The 15,080-nt window shown below is 38.6% G+C and overlaps 1 protein-coding gene across 1 annotated transcript in view; it reads left to right on the plus strand.

The window, feature by feature from the left end:
- Window positions 1-7,968, plus strand: part of LOC129761892 (dopamine receptor 2) — a 427,954-nt gene extending 419,986 nt beyond the window's left edge. Inside the window, exons 4-5 of the mRNA XM_055759725.1 lie at window positions 6,327-6,362; window positions 6,455-7,968. Coding sequence (XP_055615700.1) covers window positions 6,327-6,362; window positions 6,455-7,030 — 612 coding nt within the window. The 3' untranslated portion in view covers window positions 7,031-7,968. The remainder of the gene's footprint in view (window positions 1-6,326; window positions 6,363-6,454) is intronic.
- The last annotated feature ends 7,112 nt before the right edge of the window (window positions 7,969-15,080 follow it).

Consider the following 15,080-nt stretch of genomic DNA (forward strand, 5'->3'; position numbering starts at 1 on the left):
CTTCATTCTATCATTCAAATAATGTGATTAATACCACATCGTTTTGCCAGAAAGAGATTATTAATGCTCAAAGGAGGAATCGAGTCCTCCGAGGAAATTACCCAGCGCAAATTAGAGTCGACTATCAATTGCGGCATTCGTACACAAATAATTTTATAATGCAGTTTCACCAAAGTGATTTCTTCGGATATATTCACTACATCATGTCATGTATTTCATATTCTTCATTAAGAAATCCATATCCATGGCACCTACCGGTAACGAATTATTATTGAAACCACGATTTTCGCTAAATGCTCCTTTCAGTTCGGCCTGTAAAAAACTTTTCTGTACTCTAATCCATCAAATTTGGAGCCCTGAAAAGGGCCGTTGATTATATGCTAAGCTAATATAGCACGCTCTCCTCGGATACAATGGGCCAGCTGGATGTCCTTGGGCATGATGTGACGCGTTGCGTTTTGCATGGATAGCACACAAATTGGTATCTTCGAATAAGCCTCCTGCAGCGTCATAGCCGCGGAACTTTGGAAGCGCAAGTCGGTTTTGAAGTCCTGAGCAATTCCACGAACCAAATGCTGCATAGGTAGCTTGCGGATCAGCAATTCGGTCGACTTCCGATAGCGATGAATTTCACGCAAAGTTCCCGGTCGATAGGCTTCTCCACCTATCCTGCTACTGGTGCGCTTATCCGAGCTGACTTCGTGTGCCTTACCACCGAATGACTAACGAGCTCGAGTCCTCACGGTGCGAGAGTAGAGTAAGAAATGAACGAAAGCAAAGGAAGCGTTATACAATAAAGAGGGTGGGGTTTACATTCGATTCTTTTATGCTTTATAAAATGACACTTCCCTTGCTTTCGTTCATTTCTTACTCTACTCTCGCACCGTGAGGACTCGTTTCATCGGGACTAAGCAGACAGCTCGTTAGTCTTTCGGTGGCAAGGCACCACGAAAGCAGCTCGGATAAGCGCATCAGCCGCAGGAAGCGTGAAGAAGCCACATCGCTATCGACCGGGAACTTCGCATGAAATTCGTCGCTATCAGAAGTCGACAGAATTGCTGATCCGCAAGCTACCTTTGCAGCATTTGGTTCGTGGAATTGCTCAGGACTTCAAAATCGACTTGCGCTTCCAAAGTTCCGCGGTTATGACGCTGCAGGAGGCTTATTCGAAGATACCAATTTGTGTGCTATCCATGCAAAACGCGTCACATCATGCCCAAGGACATCCAGCTGGCCCATCGTATCCGAGGAGAGCGTGCTATATTAGCTTAGCATATAATCAACGGCCCTTTTCAGGGCTCCAAATTTGATGGATTAGAGTACAGAAAAGTTCTTTACAGGCCGAACTGAAAGGAGCATTTAGCGAAAATCGTGGTTTCGATAATAATTCGTTACCGGTAGGTGCCATGTATATGGATTTGATAATGAAGAATATGAAATATATGACATGTTGTAGTGAATATATCCCCATATCGAAGAAATCACTTTGATGAAACTGTTTACCGTTTGTCGTTTTTAATTGTTGGGAAAGGGCATTATTTCTGCTGACTAAATTCCAAGAAAAAATCCATTCCTTCTTTAAGCGTGATTCATTCTGCCTCGGATCAACGGAACAGTATGATAATCATTTCATACAAAAGATAAAATGTCCAAGAGTTATATGATTGCTATTTGTTGAGTCGAAAAATTGTTTCAATAGCTTAATGATAGCTTCGAAAACAGGTTATTGAAATCATTCGTATCCGTATGTAGCGCGTCCACTTGGAAACCCATTAATCTTATTGGAATGTGAGATGGGGAAGCTCATACTTACGTCTATGCATTATGCTGTACACTACAGACTTTTTTTCTCCGTACTGATTAAGAAGCCGACCGAACTATCGGTCGACAAGTCAGTCTGCAGTCGGCGGGGGCTCTTAATTTCGTTTTTGCAGGCCGAACCGAAAAAATTTCAGTCGAGTTAACTCTTTTTTACAGTAATGCTTTTGAATCCGGACACTTTGCATTACATTCAATATCATACCACAGCCATAACATTTTTTTCATGTTGAATTTATGCGATTAATAGTTGCTAATATAGTTACTGATAGTTTCTTGATAGTTACTATTCAATCGCATTAATTCAACATGCAGAAAATGTTGTGGCTGCGGTATGGTATTAAATGTAACGCAAAGTGTCCGGATTCAAATACATTACTGTAAACTTACTTCGATGTTATTCGTTTCTCTCTCAGGGTAAGCAACGAATATAATAAGGGTGGGGTTTAGATTCTATACTTTTATGGTTTATAAAATGACGCTTCCTTTGCTTTCGTTCATTTCTTACTCTACTCTCGCACCGTGACGACTCGTTTGTTTGGGACCAAGCAGATAGATAGTTAGTCTTTCAGTGGTAAGGCACACGAAAGCAGCTCGGATAAGCGCACCAGCCGCAGGATAGGTGAAGAAGCCACATCGCTATCGACCGGGAACTTTGCGTGAAATTCATCGCTATCGGAAGTCGACCGAATTGCTGATCCGCAAGCTACCTTTGCAGCTTTTGGATCGTGGAATTGCTCAGGACTTCAAAACCGACTTGCGCTTCCAAAGTTCCGCGGTTATGACGCTGCAGGAGGCTTATTCGAAGATACAAATTTGTGTGCTATCCACGCAAAACGCGTCACATCATGCCCAAGGACATTCAGCTGGCCCATCGAATCCAAGGAGAGGGTGCTATATTAGCTTAGCATATAATCAACGGCCCTTTTCAGGGCTCCAAATTTGATGGATTAGAGTTTAGAAAAGTTTTTACAGGCCAAACTGAAACGAGAATTTTTGTGTGGATGCCATACAGCATCGAGAAAATTCCGGAAAGATCTAATCGTTGCTGAAAAATAATCTGCCAGTTCCCTGGGAATTGAAGAATACATCCATGCGAAAGAGTTTATTTTAATGTTTTCTAATTATATGGCGAACACAGCGACCAAATACATTTGATTTCGTAATTTTTCAATCAAGTGTAATTAGCTGGAAAGCTTCTGAAGATTATTCTTTTCCATCAGTAGGATATTTTCGTATCCAATATTGGATGCATAACATGAAAAACGGAAAATGTTTCGTATCGCGAAAATTATATAATTTTCAATCGATTATTGCTCAGTCGCCGAAATTTTCATACTCAGAGAGTTCATTCTCCTCTAAATCTAAATCTAAATCTCTTCCAAATTGCCATCGTTAACCACACCTTCTCTCGATTCAATCACGCACGAAAAGCATACTGAAATGATATTGTGGTGGTGAAACCGATTCATTTTTCGTGAGGCGTCGTGCACAAATTACGTAACGTGATAAGGGGGGAGGGGGTAGATGTTGCGTTACTTTATGTTTATTAGAGATAGGAAATTGCGTTACAAAAGGGGGGGAGAGGTGGTTCAGAATTCGGATTTTTAGCGTTACGTAATTTGTGCACTACGCCTGAGGACATCGACAAGACAACATCGTTACTGAACGAGCTGAACGGCGAGGGATCGAGGGATTCATTACCTGGCCTGACCTGACCTGAAATGCAATCAGTTTGTTTTAACTGTGAGGGAGCGCAGAAAAGCCGATGCTGATACTCTCGTGACCAAGAGAGTATCAGCATCGAAATACGGTTCCTCGGGAAGACATAGAAGCAGCCGCCACATACACACACATACACGTGCGCAACTCTTTTCGTTTGCTGGTTATCGAGAGGAAACCTGGAAAGAAATGATCGTTGCTGAAAAAATAATCTGCCAGTTCCCCTTGGAATTGAAAATTACATTCAAGCGAGTTTATTTTAATGTTTTCTATCCATATAATACTGTGACCATATACATTTGGTTTTGTGATCTGTCAATCAAGTGTAGTTAGCAGGAAAGCTTATTCTTCAGAACAAGGTTTTTTGTATCCAATATTGGATGCATAAAACCTTGATGCTCCAACGTAACACTCTCGTTTTTGAAGTCACCCAAATATTTATTTATTCATTCATTCAGGATGGATTTAGATTCAACTTCAAACAAATGATTTGCATAAAATACATAAGCACTATAGTGTTTATTTAGCAAGTATGTATACTATGGATTTTTCCAAAAGTATAAGTATATTCTCGAGCAGGAGGAAATACCTAAGGATACTTCATTTTGACCTTGATACCCAAATTTAGTTTGGACAAGTCTGATATAAAAGTAAAATACTAAAGAATAATATCAAAATTGGAGAGAAATAGCTTTTCAATACCAATATTTTATAATTTCAATACCACAGTAACACTTGAGCAGCGTTGCTTTGGTATTGAATGTGCTCTTTTCAGTATTAAAATAATATTATGGGACCCTATGGAAAAATATTCCAGAATTTTGATACATAGATCACTGCATAAATTAGTGCCCGGAGACGTCTGTTTGGCAGTTTGTTTGTTTGAGTTCCCGTTCGTTGCAATTTTCAATGTCCGCATTCAAATGTTAACAAATGGGAGCTGAAAAAAACCACGCAAGAACGTCGAACCGAAGATTTATTTTTCTTATCCTACGTTCTTCGTAAGTGAGAAAAAGATAACAACGAATATGGTCAAACAGAACACTACAGAAATCAAAATTCGCGTTAGTTGAAACAGAACAGAACATTGGAGTTAAATTCCGTGTCCCTATGCACCTCAATTAATCTGGCACATGACATGTCATGAAGGACATGATGGACACGAAGCAGAAAATACGAGATTTTTCAAGTTTTACCCAAATGAAACCGTATTTTCTAGAAAGAAAGATCCTCAAATATTGTTTTACAGTAATGTTCGAATAGTGGAAAACATCATTTTGATCTCCTCGACTTATATGATTAATCACTTGTTTATTTCGCCATTTGATAAACTGCATATGAATACGACACGAAGTTTCAAAGGAGGTTTTATTTCTCAATCATTAGAATGGGTAAAAAATCATTTTAAAGGCAATCTTTTTGAAATAAAATGGTTTTACAGGATCCAGTTTTCTTCCAGTTTTTTGAAAATTGTTATTGGCAACCCTGGGTAGAAGCGTCCCATTCAACTTCCACAGGCTCACAATGCGTTTTGAATCCACGGTACGGATCATTGTACTCGCAATACACATTGCAATTTCTCTTGATTAACCGGAGAGATAAATTCAAGCAATTTATTAAGCTCATAGCATTTCACGTACTTTTCAATGCGATAAAAGCAAAAATTTGGTTCCGCCACGTGGACAACACGGTAGTTCACCCAGTTCATGGCTGCTGATGACGACGGTTTCGATAGTGAAACGCTGCCAAAAATAAGACAGGACACGTGGCTGTGGAAACAAATCTACGTCGAAAGTGATATTTGCTACCCTCGTTGATACTAGAGGGCGGAAACAGAGCGGAAACGTAATTTGTGTCGTGCTCAGGACACTCAGGACACAGGATAAGGCAATGGATCCAACTCGGCGGGAGCCACTGCGAAGGATCGAGCGAGTTAGGGATCACACTAAACGTATATCCTAGTGTCAGCTAGTTTCGTGGCTTTATTGACTGACTCGAGAGTGGCTTTAGCAAACTGTTGTTTATTAGATTACGATGTCGGTAAGGCAATTAGGGCTTTACTAGTTGCGGCACTCTTTCCGAATGGTAGGTAAACGTTTGTCGGCTTTTGAAGTGCGGGAGGAATTGCGGTTAGTTGATTCGTACCACGAGATTCTACCAAAGATAAATATTGCTATCGTCGCAAGATAAGATTTATGCCAGCTAATTTGTGGATGAAACAGCCGCTGTTTACTCAATGTCGCCAAGCATTAGGGATGGGAAGGAAATCCACAGCGTGAGATTAATTAATTTGAATTTAGAATTAGTTTGCTTGACAAAACCACTGACAAACAAAAGGATCAAATTTAGCCCCCTCATTGGAGGATTAACTGTGGGCGAGGAAAGGAGAAATTACAAATAATTACAGTAGACATATTCGAGAGAGAATTAATTGAATCGATATGGCTGAAGTTCATCGTGGTTCGAATTGCAATGAATTTTCATCTTTAATTGTTTAATGTTATTTTAAGTTTCAAGCTTAAAGGAAGTCTGCAGTCAACTAGTCAGTCAGTCAACTAACAATTTCGAAAGTCACAAAAAATTCCACAAATTAATATATTGCGGTAGAGAAAGTCATTCCATGACAATGATGGAATGAAGCGAGAAGAATAATTCAATCGCGAAGCGGAAAGCTATAAACTCATCAATTGTATAACACAACATTACATGACACGAGCTGCAAATTCTCCAATGACCGTAATTCTAATTACAACACTCATTATCTCGTCATCTTTCTTTCGTTTCAGTGCCACATGGCTGCAGCAGTAGCAGCTTCATCATCTGTAAGTTTCCCCCTTATTAACCCCCACCGGCTCATCGTCAGTTATGCTCATCGATCTTCTTTATTTCTGCTGCTTTCTTCTTTCTTCTGCAGAATAGTAGTCTATTTGATAGTAGCCATCATCGCCGAAACAACCGTCAATCATTCGGACAACACAGTCATCGGAGTCACCATCATCACCACTACCATCACCATCATTACTGCAATAGCCACTACTACCATCATCGGTCCACAAGGACTATCAACCGGGCTGGGAGGAGAGGCCGGGGCCACAATCACGACTGCTGTGGAGAGGGCGGAGAAAATACTTTCGGAATCGGTTGTAGTGGCAGCAGTAACCAAAACAATAACAATACTGGCAACAACACAAACAATAACAACGCCATCGGCAGCACTGGCGGAGGGGGAGGAGGCGGAAATGGCAAACGTTGCACTTTCGCAACTACCACAATGACCATTCCCAGCGGCGGCGGGGGCGGCAGCACGATCACTGGTGGTGGTGGAACCCGGTTCGGTAGTCGTAAACAAACGTCGTCGAGAACGCCCCCAACCTCCGCCCTCGTGAATCCTGGAGCACGAGAGACAGTACGATTTGATGACAATCCGCACGTTACGATGCACAGCCAGAGCTCCAACAGCAGTACGTCATCGTTAAGGATTCTCGAGTGAGTGGCACGAGCAGATGTTGACCGTAAATTGTTAGTAGCTTTAGGAAAGGGCAAGCTAAATGGGTATTGTGGAGAGCACTTTCGAAGCCAAATTGGCTCTGGCAATATATGAATTTTCCTTCCGATTGCGATTGCTGATGAACGGCACAGTTGCGTTCACAATCTCTTCCTTGGGTCATTTGGTACGGAAGCAATTCATCATATCACTGCGGGGACGACCGTGTAGGATGGTCTGGATAGCTATCGGACAGTTTCTGATTGACTGTTGGCCTAAATTGTGTGGAACAGTGCGTCTCAAACTGTGTCGAATCTGTGAACCTCTTCCATGTAATAAAATTGTGCATGCTACGGAAACTATTCTCCTGAAAAATGCCAGGATAATTCCAGTGAATGATGTCGATGGTGACGATGGCTGACTTAGTGATGATGTTTGTTCGCATCTACCACTATCTCATTACATCTAATTACCATCAATTGAGAGCCAGGATATTGCCAATATTGGTCGATCGATATCGACTTTTGCATTCCTGAAATCCGTTCGACTCTGATGCAATCAACATAAATGACATGTGGCAACCCTGCCATGACGCGAACAAACGTCAAAATTTTACATCCGTACTTGTGAAACAATTTACTCTCTATCAAATAGGGTGCTTGCAGCGTGCATATGTATTAGATCCATATCAATGGAAGCAGATTGATTGTTCAAAAAGTTTCACAGAAACAATTCAAATTGCACATTGCGATTCTACAGCCGGATTAGGTGAAGTGTGCTCCCATATAGGTTTTGTGCTTTTTGCCCTGAAATTCGTGTGCAGATATCCTTAATCGGTGGCCAGTTTCGCCAAAAAAGCAGATGATTATGTTGAAATTAAGAACATATTCAGCCAGAAAGATCAACCAACCCTCAGCTATGATTTCCGGGTAGCTGAATGCTCTGCGGAGAAATGAAATATGGTTATAAGAAAATTGATCCAAAACGAAGAAAATCCATCAATTGGCTGATTCATGGAAAATACAAGAAAGCATTCGAACGTGAGCTCGAGCCTCTGTGTCTTGACTCTAGGTCCGAACATACTGATAATCCTTTCCTGTAATTTTTTCAATTCAAATCTAGTGCGAAAGTCGCTCAATGAACATCAATAAGCAATATGTGTCACGCCAAAGCTCTTGTTCGGTAAATAGCTTGCCCAACTGTTTCACAAAGTTAATGTTAGTTCTATGAAATATTTCGCGCTAATAGAGAGATTGCAACTATATTTAAATCATCTACAAGAACGTCGATTGATAATGAATTCGCTTCTGCTGCATAGAAGATACGAATGTAAACAAATGATGTTTGCCCAACAGATGCTCTGCATGTACATATGTGTAGCAAGATCCCAGGTCCGAGAGAATTATTCAATTATTGTTTTTTGAATGAAAATTGTTACTTGTGTTATTCGAATACTTCGAACATATAGTTCTGACCCTTCCTTTATAATTTTAAATAAATTAAATAAAATAATTTCCTAGCATTTCCTTTACCAATAATTTAAAATCATAATCAGATACAATTTTGTTATGATTTTATCACCATTTGCAAAAAATTTGTTCATCTGTTACATAGAATACATATCTAATACGGAAAGTCAATTTTCAACCATTATTTTTAGTTCGAAAGCTTCTTTATTCCATTCAAAGTAATAATTCGAGTAATTCCGACCCGATCGGATTTCAGAATACTGGTTGTAGCGCAATAATTTTTAAATTGCGTACAGAAATTACTATGAAGAGTAAAAATCCGTCCTGCAGGAATATTCTCGAGTTTTTTCTACATTGTGCAGTTCAAGTATTTTTGTAATTAGTTTTGACAGGGAATGATGAATTATCCTGGAAAATTCTTGAATATATATTCCGAGAACTATGAGTTTTCTGAGTAAAATTCACCATCTACAAGCAATAGCATCATCTTGCAGCAGAAACATTTAAAGGAATTATTTCGCAGATGACCTCTACCTCTATCTTGGGTATCCTTTTCCGTTTAGCGGAAATACTTGACGGTTTCATATCATGGTTATTAATTTTATCTTACAAAATATATATCAGACGTTGGACTGTAAGATGTCTTAAAGTAAGAGCCCCCGCATACTACAGACTTTCTGTCAACCAACGGTTTGGTCGGGTTGGCCTTCTGGTGCAAAAACCGACCCAACTGAATCGGCGTAATGTGCGCACATGCATACCTCTCCGTACTGATTAAGAAGCCGACCAAACTATCGGCCCATAAATCAGTCTGCAGTATGCGGGGGCTCTAAGGGTGCAGAATCATAAAAAGGTCACGTTTTTTGAATGAAGTTAACTTTAATAACTATTTTCGCTGCGAACGACTTCTGGAGATATGCATACATAGCAATCGAATAGTAAATTCTCTAAAATTCGTATGCATAGCATTATGCTTTCATAATCCGTGAACCTTGATGCAAAACTTGTTGTGCAAAACTCAAAGACTTGTAAATAATGTTTGTTACACACCCAATAAAATGTCGATATTTCACATCTTAAGCAACTCTTTGATTTTCTAAGAATTGATTTATATAAGAACTAGCTGACCCGGCAAACTTCGTCCCACCCAACATTTGTATTTTGTTTTTTTTTCCTTTATTGATTTAATTAGGCTCAAGTGGATAAACAGCCACCATCAAGCAATACATTTTAAAACTATTTGAATATATTATAACTACATAATAATTAGCTAAAACTACAGTGCAATATATAAAAAAAATATAATTTATTCCTTCGTTGCCTCGTCGGTATTATCCTTGTCTTGAACAGTGCCTGTGGTGGGTCGTAACAATTTGTATTTTGTTATCAATACCTTAAAACATTCACGTTTTCTTACTATGAGCAAGTTCATGGGTCTAATCGCAAAACTTCTAATCGACCCCGTTGAATTTACCTTTTACTATAAAGTTCTTAGTATTTCTAACAAAACTCATCATCATAATATCAGATTTTTTTCAGACACAATTCTCGTTCAAGACCACTTGCAAATAACATATTTCTCCGTTACAAGGAATCAATGTTTTATACAGAAAATACGATAGAATAAAGACACCCCTAAATCGGACATTTCCTTCCTCGAGCTCAACACATTCGGCGATACTTTTTTTATATAGATAGAAGAAGATATAGGAGTGCGTTTCATCACATTAAAATCCATTTCCAGTTTCGATCAAAGAACAATTTCGCTAGCGCAAACAAAATGGATTAACAGCACTTGTCACTATGTAATTGTAGAACATATGGGAATATTAACTTTCCGAATTTTCCCTTTTTCCTTCAGAGTTTTCCAAAAATTTTCAATTGTCATATTTGGTTGGAATATTTTTGGTTGAAATATTTGTAATATTTTCATGGAACCCCCTGTCCATTCTAGAGGAGGGATGGGTGTCATACCATCATAGAAACATTTATTGCACCCTAAAATCTCCATATAACTAATTTGGTTTCATTTGCTTGAGTAATTCTCGAGTAATGCAGAAATTTGTGTTTCTTTTGTATGGCAACCCCCCCTTAGAGCATCCGCACCAATGCGTTGTTACAGACATTTTGACAACCCTCACCATAACGCAGCAACCCCACTGGTGGTTACGGTTCAGGTGTGGGAAATAGTAATCGGCCTCTAGGTGAATAGTGAGTTAACAAATTTGGCAACGCGATAGCAACCGAGCCAAGTGTTGCTATTTCCAACAAATCACAAACATCTGTTGTGGGTTTCTTTCGTCTTGTGTTCGTTTTTTTGTGATTTTGCTCTGAAGTATTATTTTGAAAGTGTATATATATTATTATATATATTTATCTACCAAAAAATGAACGCGACGAAAAGAGAATCAACTGACACTTGTCATTTCTTCTAGTAATAGCAATCGTATTTAGCAACCTGCGGTGCGAAAAAGAAGATATACTATAGCAAACGCGATAGCAACGACGGGTGCGCAAATCGACGAGTTAATAGATTGGCAACGGCTAAAACTCGAGACTAGAAGCCTTGAATAGTAACGCATTGGTGCGGATGCCCTTAGAGAGGGGGGAGGAGTGGCTAATCATCATAGAAACATTTATTGCACCATAAAACCTACACATACCAAATTTGGTTTCATTTTCTTGATTAACTCTCGAGTAATGCAGAAATTTGTGTTTCTTTTGTACGGCAGCCTCTAGTGAGAGGGGGTGGAGTGTCTGACCACCATAGAAACATTTATTGCACCCTGAAATCTTCACATGCCAAATTTTGGTTTCATTTTCTTGATTAATTCTCGAGTTATGCAGAAATTTGTGTTTCATTTGTATGGCACCAATGTCATCAATATCGAATTATGTGGCAAGGTTTCCATATTTGAACAGCTAGATTGGATTGTACTCGATCGGATTTCAGAGTGCAAAATTGAGATCCGCTCGGGTAATTCTGACTCGATCGGATTTCAGAAAACGGGTTGTAACGTAATAATTATTAAATTACAGACAGCAATTGCTATGAACAGTAAAATTCCGCCCTGCAGGAATATTCTCAAGTTTTTTTTTTACACTGTACAGTTCAAGTATTTTTAGAAATTAGTTTTGACAGGGAGTAATGGATTATCTTGGACAATTCTCCAATATTTATTCCTAGAACTATGAGTTTTATGAGTGAAACTGACCATCTGCAAGCGATAACATCATTTTGAAGCAGAAAGGTTCAAACGAATTATTTCGCAGATGACCTCTACAACACGGCTTCTCCGTTCAGCGGAAATGCTAAATGGTTTCGTATCACGGTTAGGAATGTTATCTTGCAAAATATATATCTGACTTTGGACTGTCTTTCAGTAATGGTGCATGATCAAAAAAACAGGTCACTATCTTAGGAAATGAAATTAACGTTCATGACTATGTTCGCTAGGAACGGATTTTACATATATGCATAGCAATCGAATTTGATATGCTATACATTACGCCTACATAATCCGTAAACGGTATGAATTCCCGAAAATTGGAAGCATTCCCAGCTTCCCTTACATTTGCTCTGTCCATTTGTGTGCTTACCCACCCATACCGTCAATAATGAGTAACTAAAACATCGGCTCCACCCTCCGTTTGGGTATAAATTCGGCTTCGTTTACAACAGAGATCTTATTCATACAAAATGTTTACCAACTCAAAAACATTGCGGTTGGTTGAGTGAGTAAACTTGACATCATTTTCAGTAAATATCAAGTGTAATTAACAATTGTTAATACAAATTACAACAGTAATGCTTTCTACTATAATTTTAGTAATTGTTATAACAAGTTGGTTCACGTAGCACAACTCATATAGTATCTTGAAAGTTCCAAATAAGAACTTGTGTTAATTATTAGCGATCGATTTTTAGACCTGGTCGACCACCATAATCAGTTTTTGTTTATGTCGACCCCTGAGAAACCAACATCGATCCCAAGGGGTCGATATCGACCACTTTGATTACCCCTGGCTTACAAGCTCTAAAACCGTACATCTCTTGAATGCACATACATGCATTTATTTATCATTTATTCATATATAATAGCATAAATTGTACTAAAACTAATAAACATGACAAACATACTGTCAATGATGTTTGTTCGGTCCTCGGATTTGCAGTGGCAGTAGACAGCTGCATCACGACACGGTAAATAGCGAACAGACAACATAACCCATATTTATGAGATTTTGAGAGAATATGTAATCCGCCATTTTGTAGCGGCCGCTATCTTGGATTTTCAAGATCATAGAATATGCAGTTTTATAATGAATGCAAAGATAGAGCTGTGTTCCAAATTTCAGATCAATCGGTCAACAAGAAGGGGGTCAAATTTGTATTATTGTTGGATAGCGCTACATACAAAGATACAAAGCGACAAACGTACATACAAACGGGGGAATCTAACTAAAACCGTTTAAAAAACGATTTGATTTTTTCTTTTTTTTTTGTACTTGTGTGAATTTAGGAGTGGTTCGGTCTTATTTGTAGCATTTTCGATCGATCATTCAACTCTCGTGAATTTGAGCATTATTTCATATTTTTCAACGGTGAGAGGTGTGTTCTTCGGTCGAAAACTGAAGATGAAAACTCGTTGTACTAAAAAGCTCATACTTAGATTTATATAACATTTGCTCTCGTACACAATAATTTCGAAGCTCTGCTTTGAAAATGTAGTTATATCTTGAACACTCTCCTATTTTTGTCAGTGTATCTTTAGAATATCTTCTTAATTTGAGGAGTATCTGGATAGCCGGCGAATTGTTCAGTTGATTGTTTCAGATTCATATAGTCAATATACTTAAAAATGGTTCCATTGTAGGTAATCCGTCTTCCGTCTAGTTCCACGAATGGATTGGGAAGTACTTGGGAATCCATCATTCGAAGGTGTCCCGAACAATTAAGTTAATCAAGGAGGCCCAGACGATGCACCTGCGGCCAGGCTACAGTAACGTATGCATTACAAATGCATTAATTTCGGAAGGCAATGGCAAAAAGTCAATGGAATAGAAAAGATAATTCAATGGAAAAAATGTTATATCCTACGTTTATTAAGCCTTCTGCAAAAATGCTTCGATGTATATAACTTTGGAGTGCTTCTTTTGGCCACTTGTACCTGCTTCTTCGTTTCATAGTTTGCAAACATAACACGACGGATTCTAGTTGAATTGATATTCTTTCTGAAACAATCATCTGTATAAAATTAAAAAAAATGGAAAATATTCATCCGCCACACTTCACAGGTAACAATGTTCTCTTCCGAAGTTTAGCAACAAAGTGACAAACGACGAACTTTTCGCAATATCGATGTCAAATTCAATCAATTTCTTTATAATAACTCATCCTCAATGTTATGGATATCTTTCTTTAGCTGACAAAAGAGAGACCCAACGGAAAGAAAGTCATTATCATTGGTTGGACGCGAAAATAATCGAAGAACTCTTTTCGCATTTACCCAACTACAAGAGACTTGCTTAGTTGGCAATATCAGCAGTGACTTCATCGTAATCGAATGCATGGAATAATTCGACTTCGAGAAATAGCGGACGCCAACATCTACTCTGCATAATTAGATATTTCAATGATTCTTCGATGAACTGTATTACTCGAATGCTGCACCCGGCCAAAAGTTTGTCACGCTCTGTCTTCTAAGATTATTTCTGTCATTATCTTGGATGCGGACTTAATTAAGTCTGCTGAAGTTTCACCAATTGTCTTCGCTGCATAACAATTCGCAATTGAGGGAGCGAAACGCAATGTGAATCCTCCAGGAATGATAGAATTTATTTCTCAGCTACTGCACTTTCCGAGACTGCGATTTATTAGTGTGAAAAAGATGTAAACGCTATGATTTTATTTCTCTAAACTCATCATAATATAAAATTATTTTCAGACAGAATTATCGTTCAAGTTTTTCTCAATTACTTGCCAATAACATGTTTCTCCGTTACATATAATTCATGTTTGGTACAGAAAATCTAATAAGTTAGTTTTGTTTTGCGCTTACCAACACATTTGGCGATTTATTTTTTGACGTAGAACTACGTCTTTCATTAAGGGTGCCAAATCAGAAAACAGGTCACGTTTTTATGAAATAAAGTTAACGTTAATAACTATTTTTGCGAACGGCTTTTGGCGATTCACACACTAAACGAATCGGAAATTCCGTAAGATTTGTTTAATATGCTATACATTAGAATCCCTTGGTTTTTAAATGGTTAAAATTCATGAAAACTTTAAGCGTTTCCATTTTCCCATACATTTGTTCTGTCCATTTGTGTGCTTTCCCGAAAAGAGCTGTCAATAACGAGCAACTTATCGACGACCAACGGAGGGGAAACCGTAGGATTTAAAGTCTCCGTGAACAAAGGAAAAGTAGAAGAATAAAGGGGAATACTTGCCTAGAGTATAAACAGTGAATCTCGCTGAGACAAACTTTCATTCGGCATCGGACTGTTGAGCAATCCAGTTCACTTCGCTTTCGCTGTGCTTCGATCTAAGATTGGACCCCACCAGTGGTAATCCAACTGGG

The sequence above is a fragment of the Toxorhynchites rutilus genome, chromosome 1 (assembly GCF_029784135.1).
Source record: "Toxorhynchites rutilus septentrionalis strain SRP chromosome 1, ASM2978413v1, whole genome shotgun sequence".
In the NCBI taxonomy this organism is placed as follows: Eukaryota; Metazoa; Arthropoda; class Insecta; order Diptera; family Culicidae; genus Toxorhynchites; species Toxorhynchites rutilus.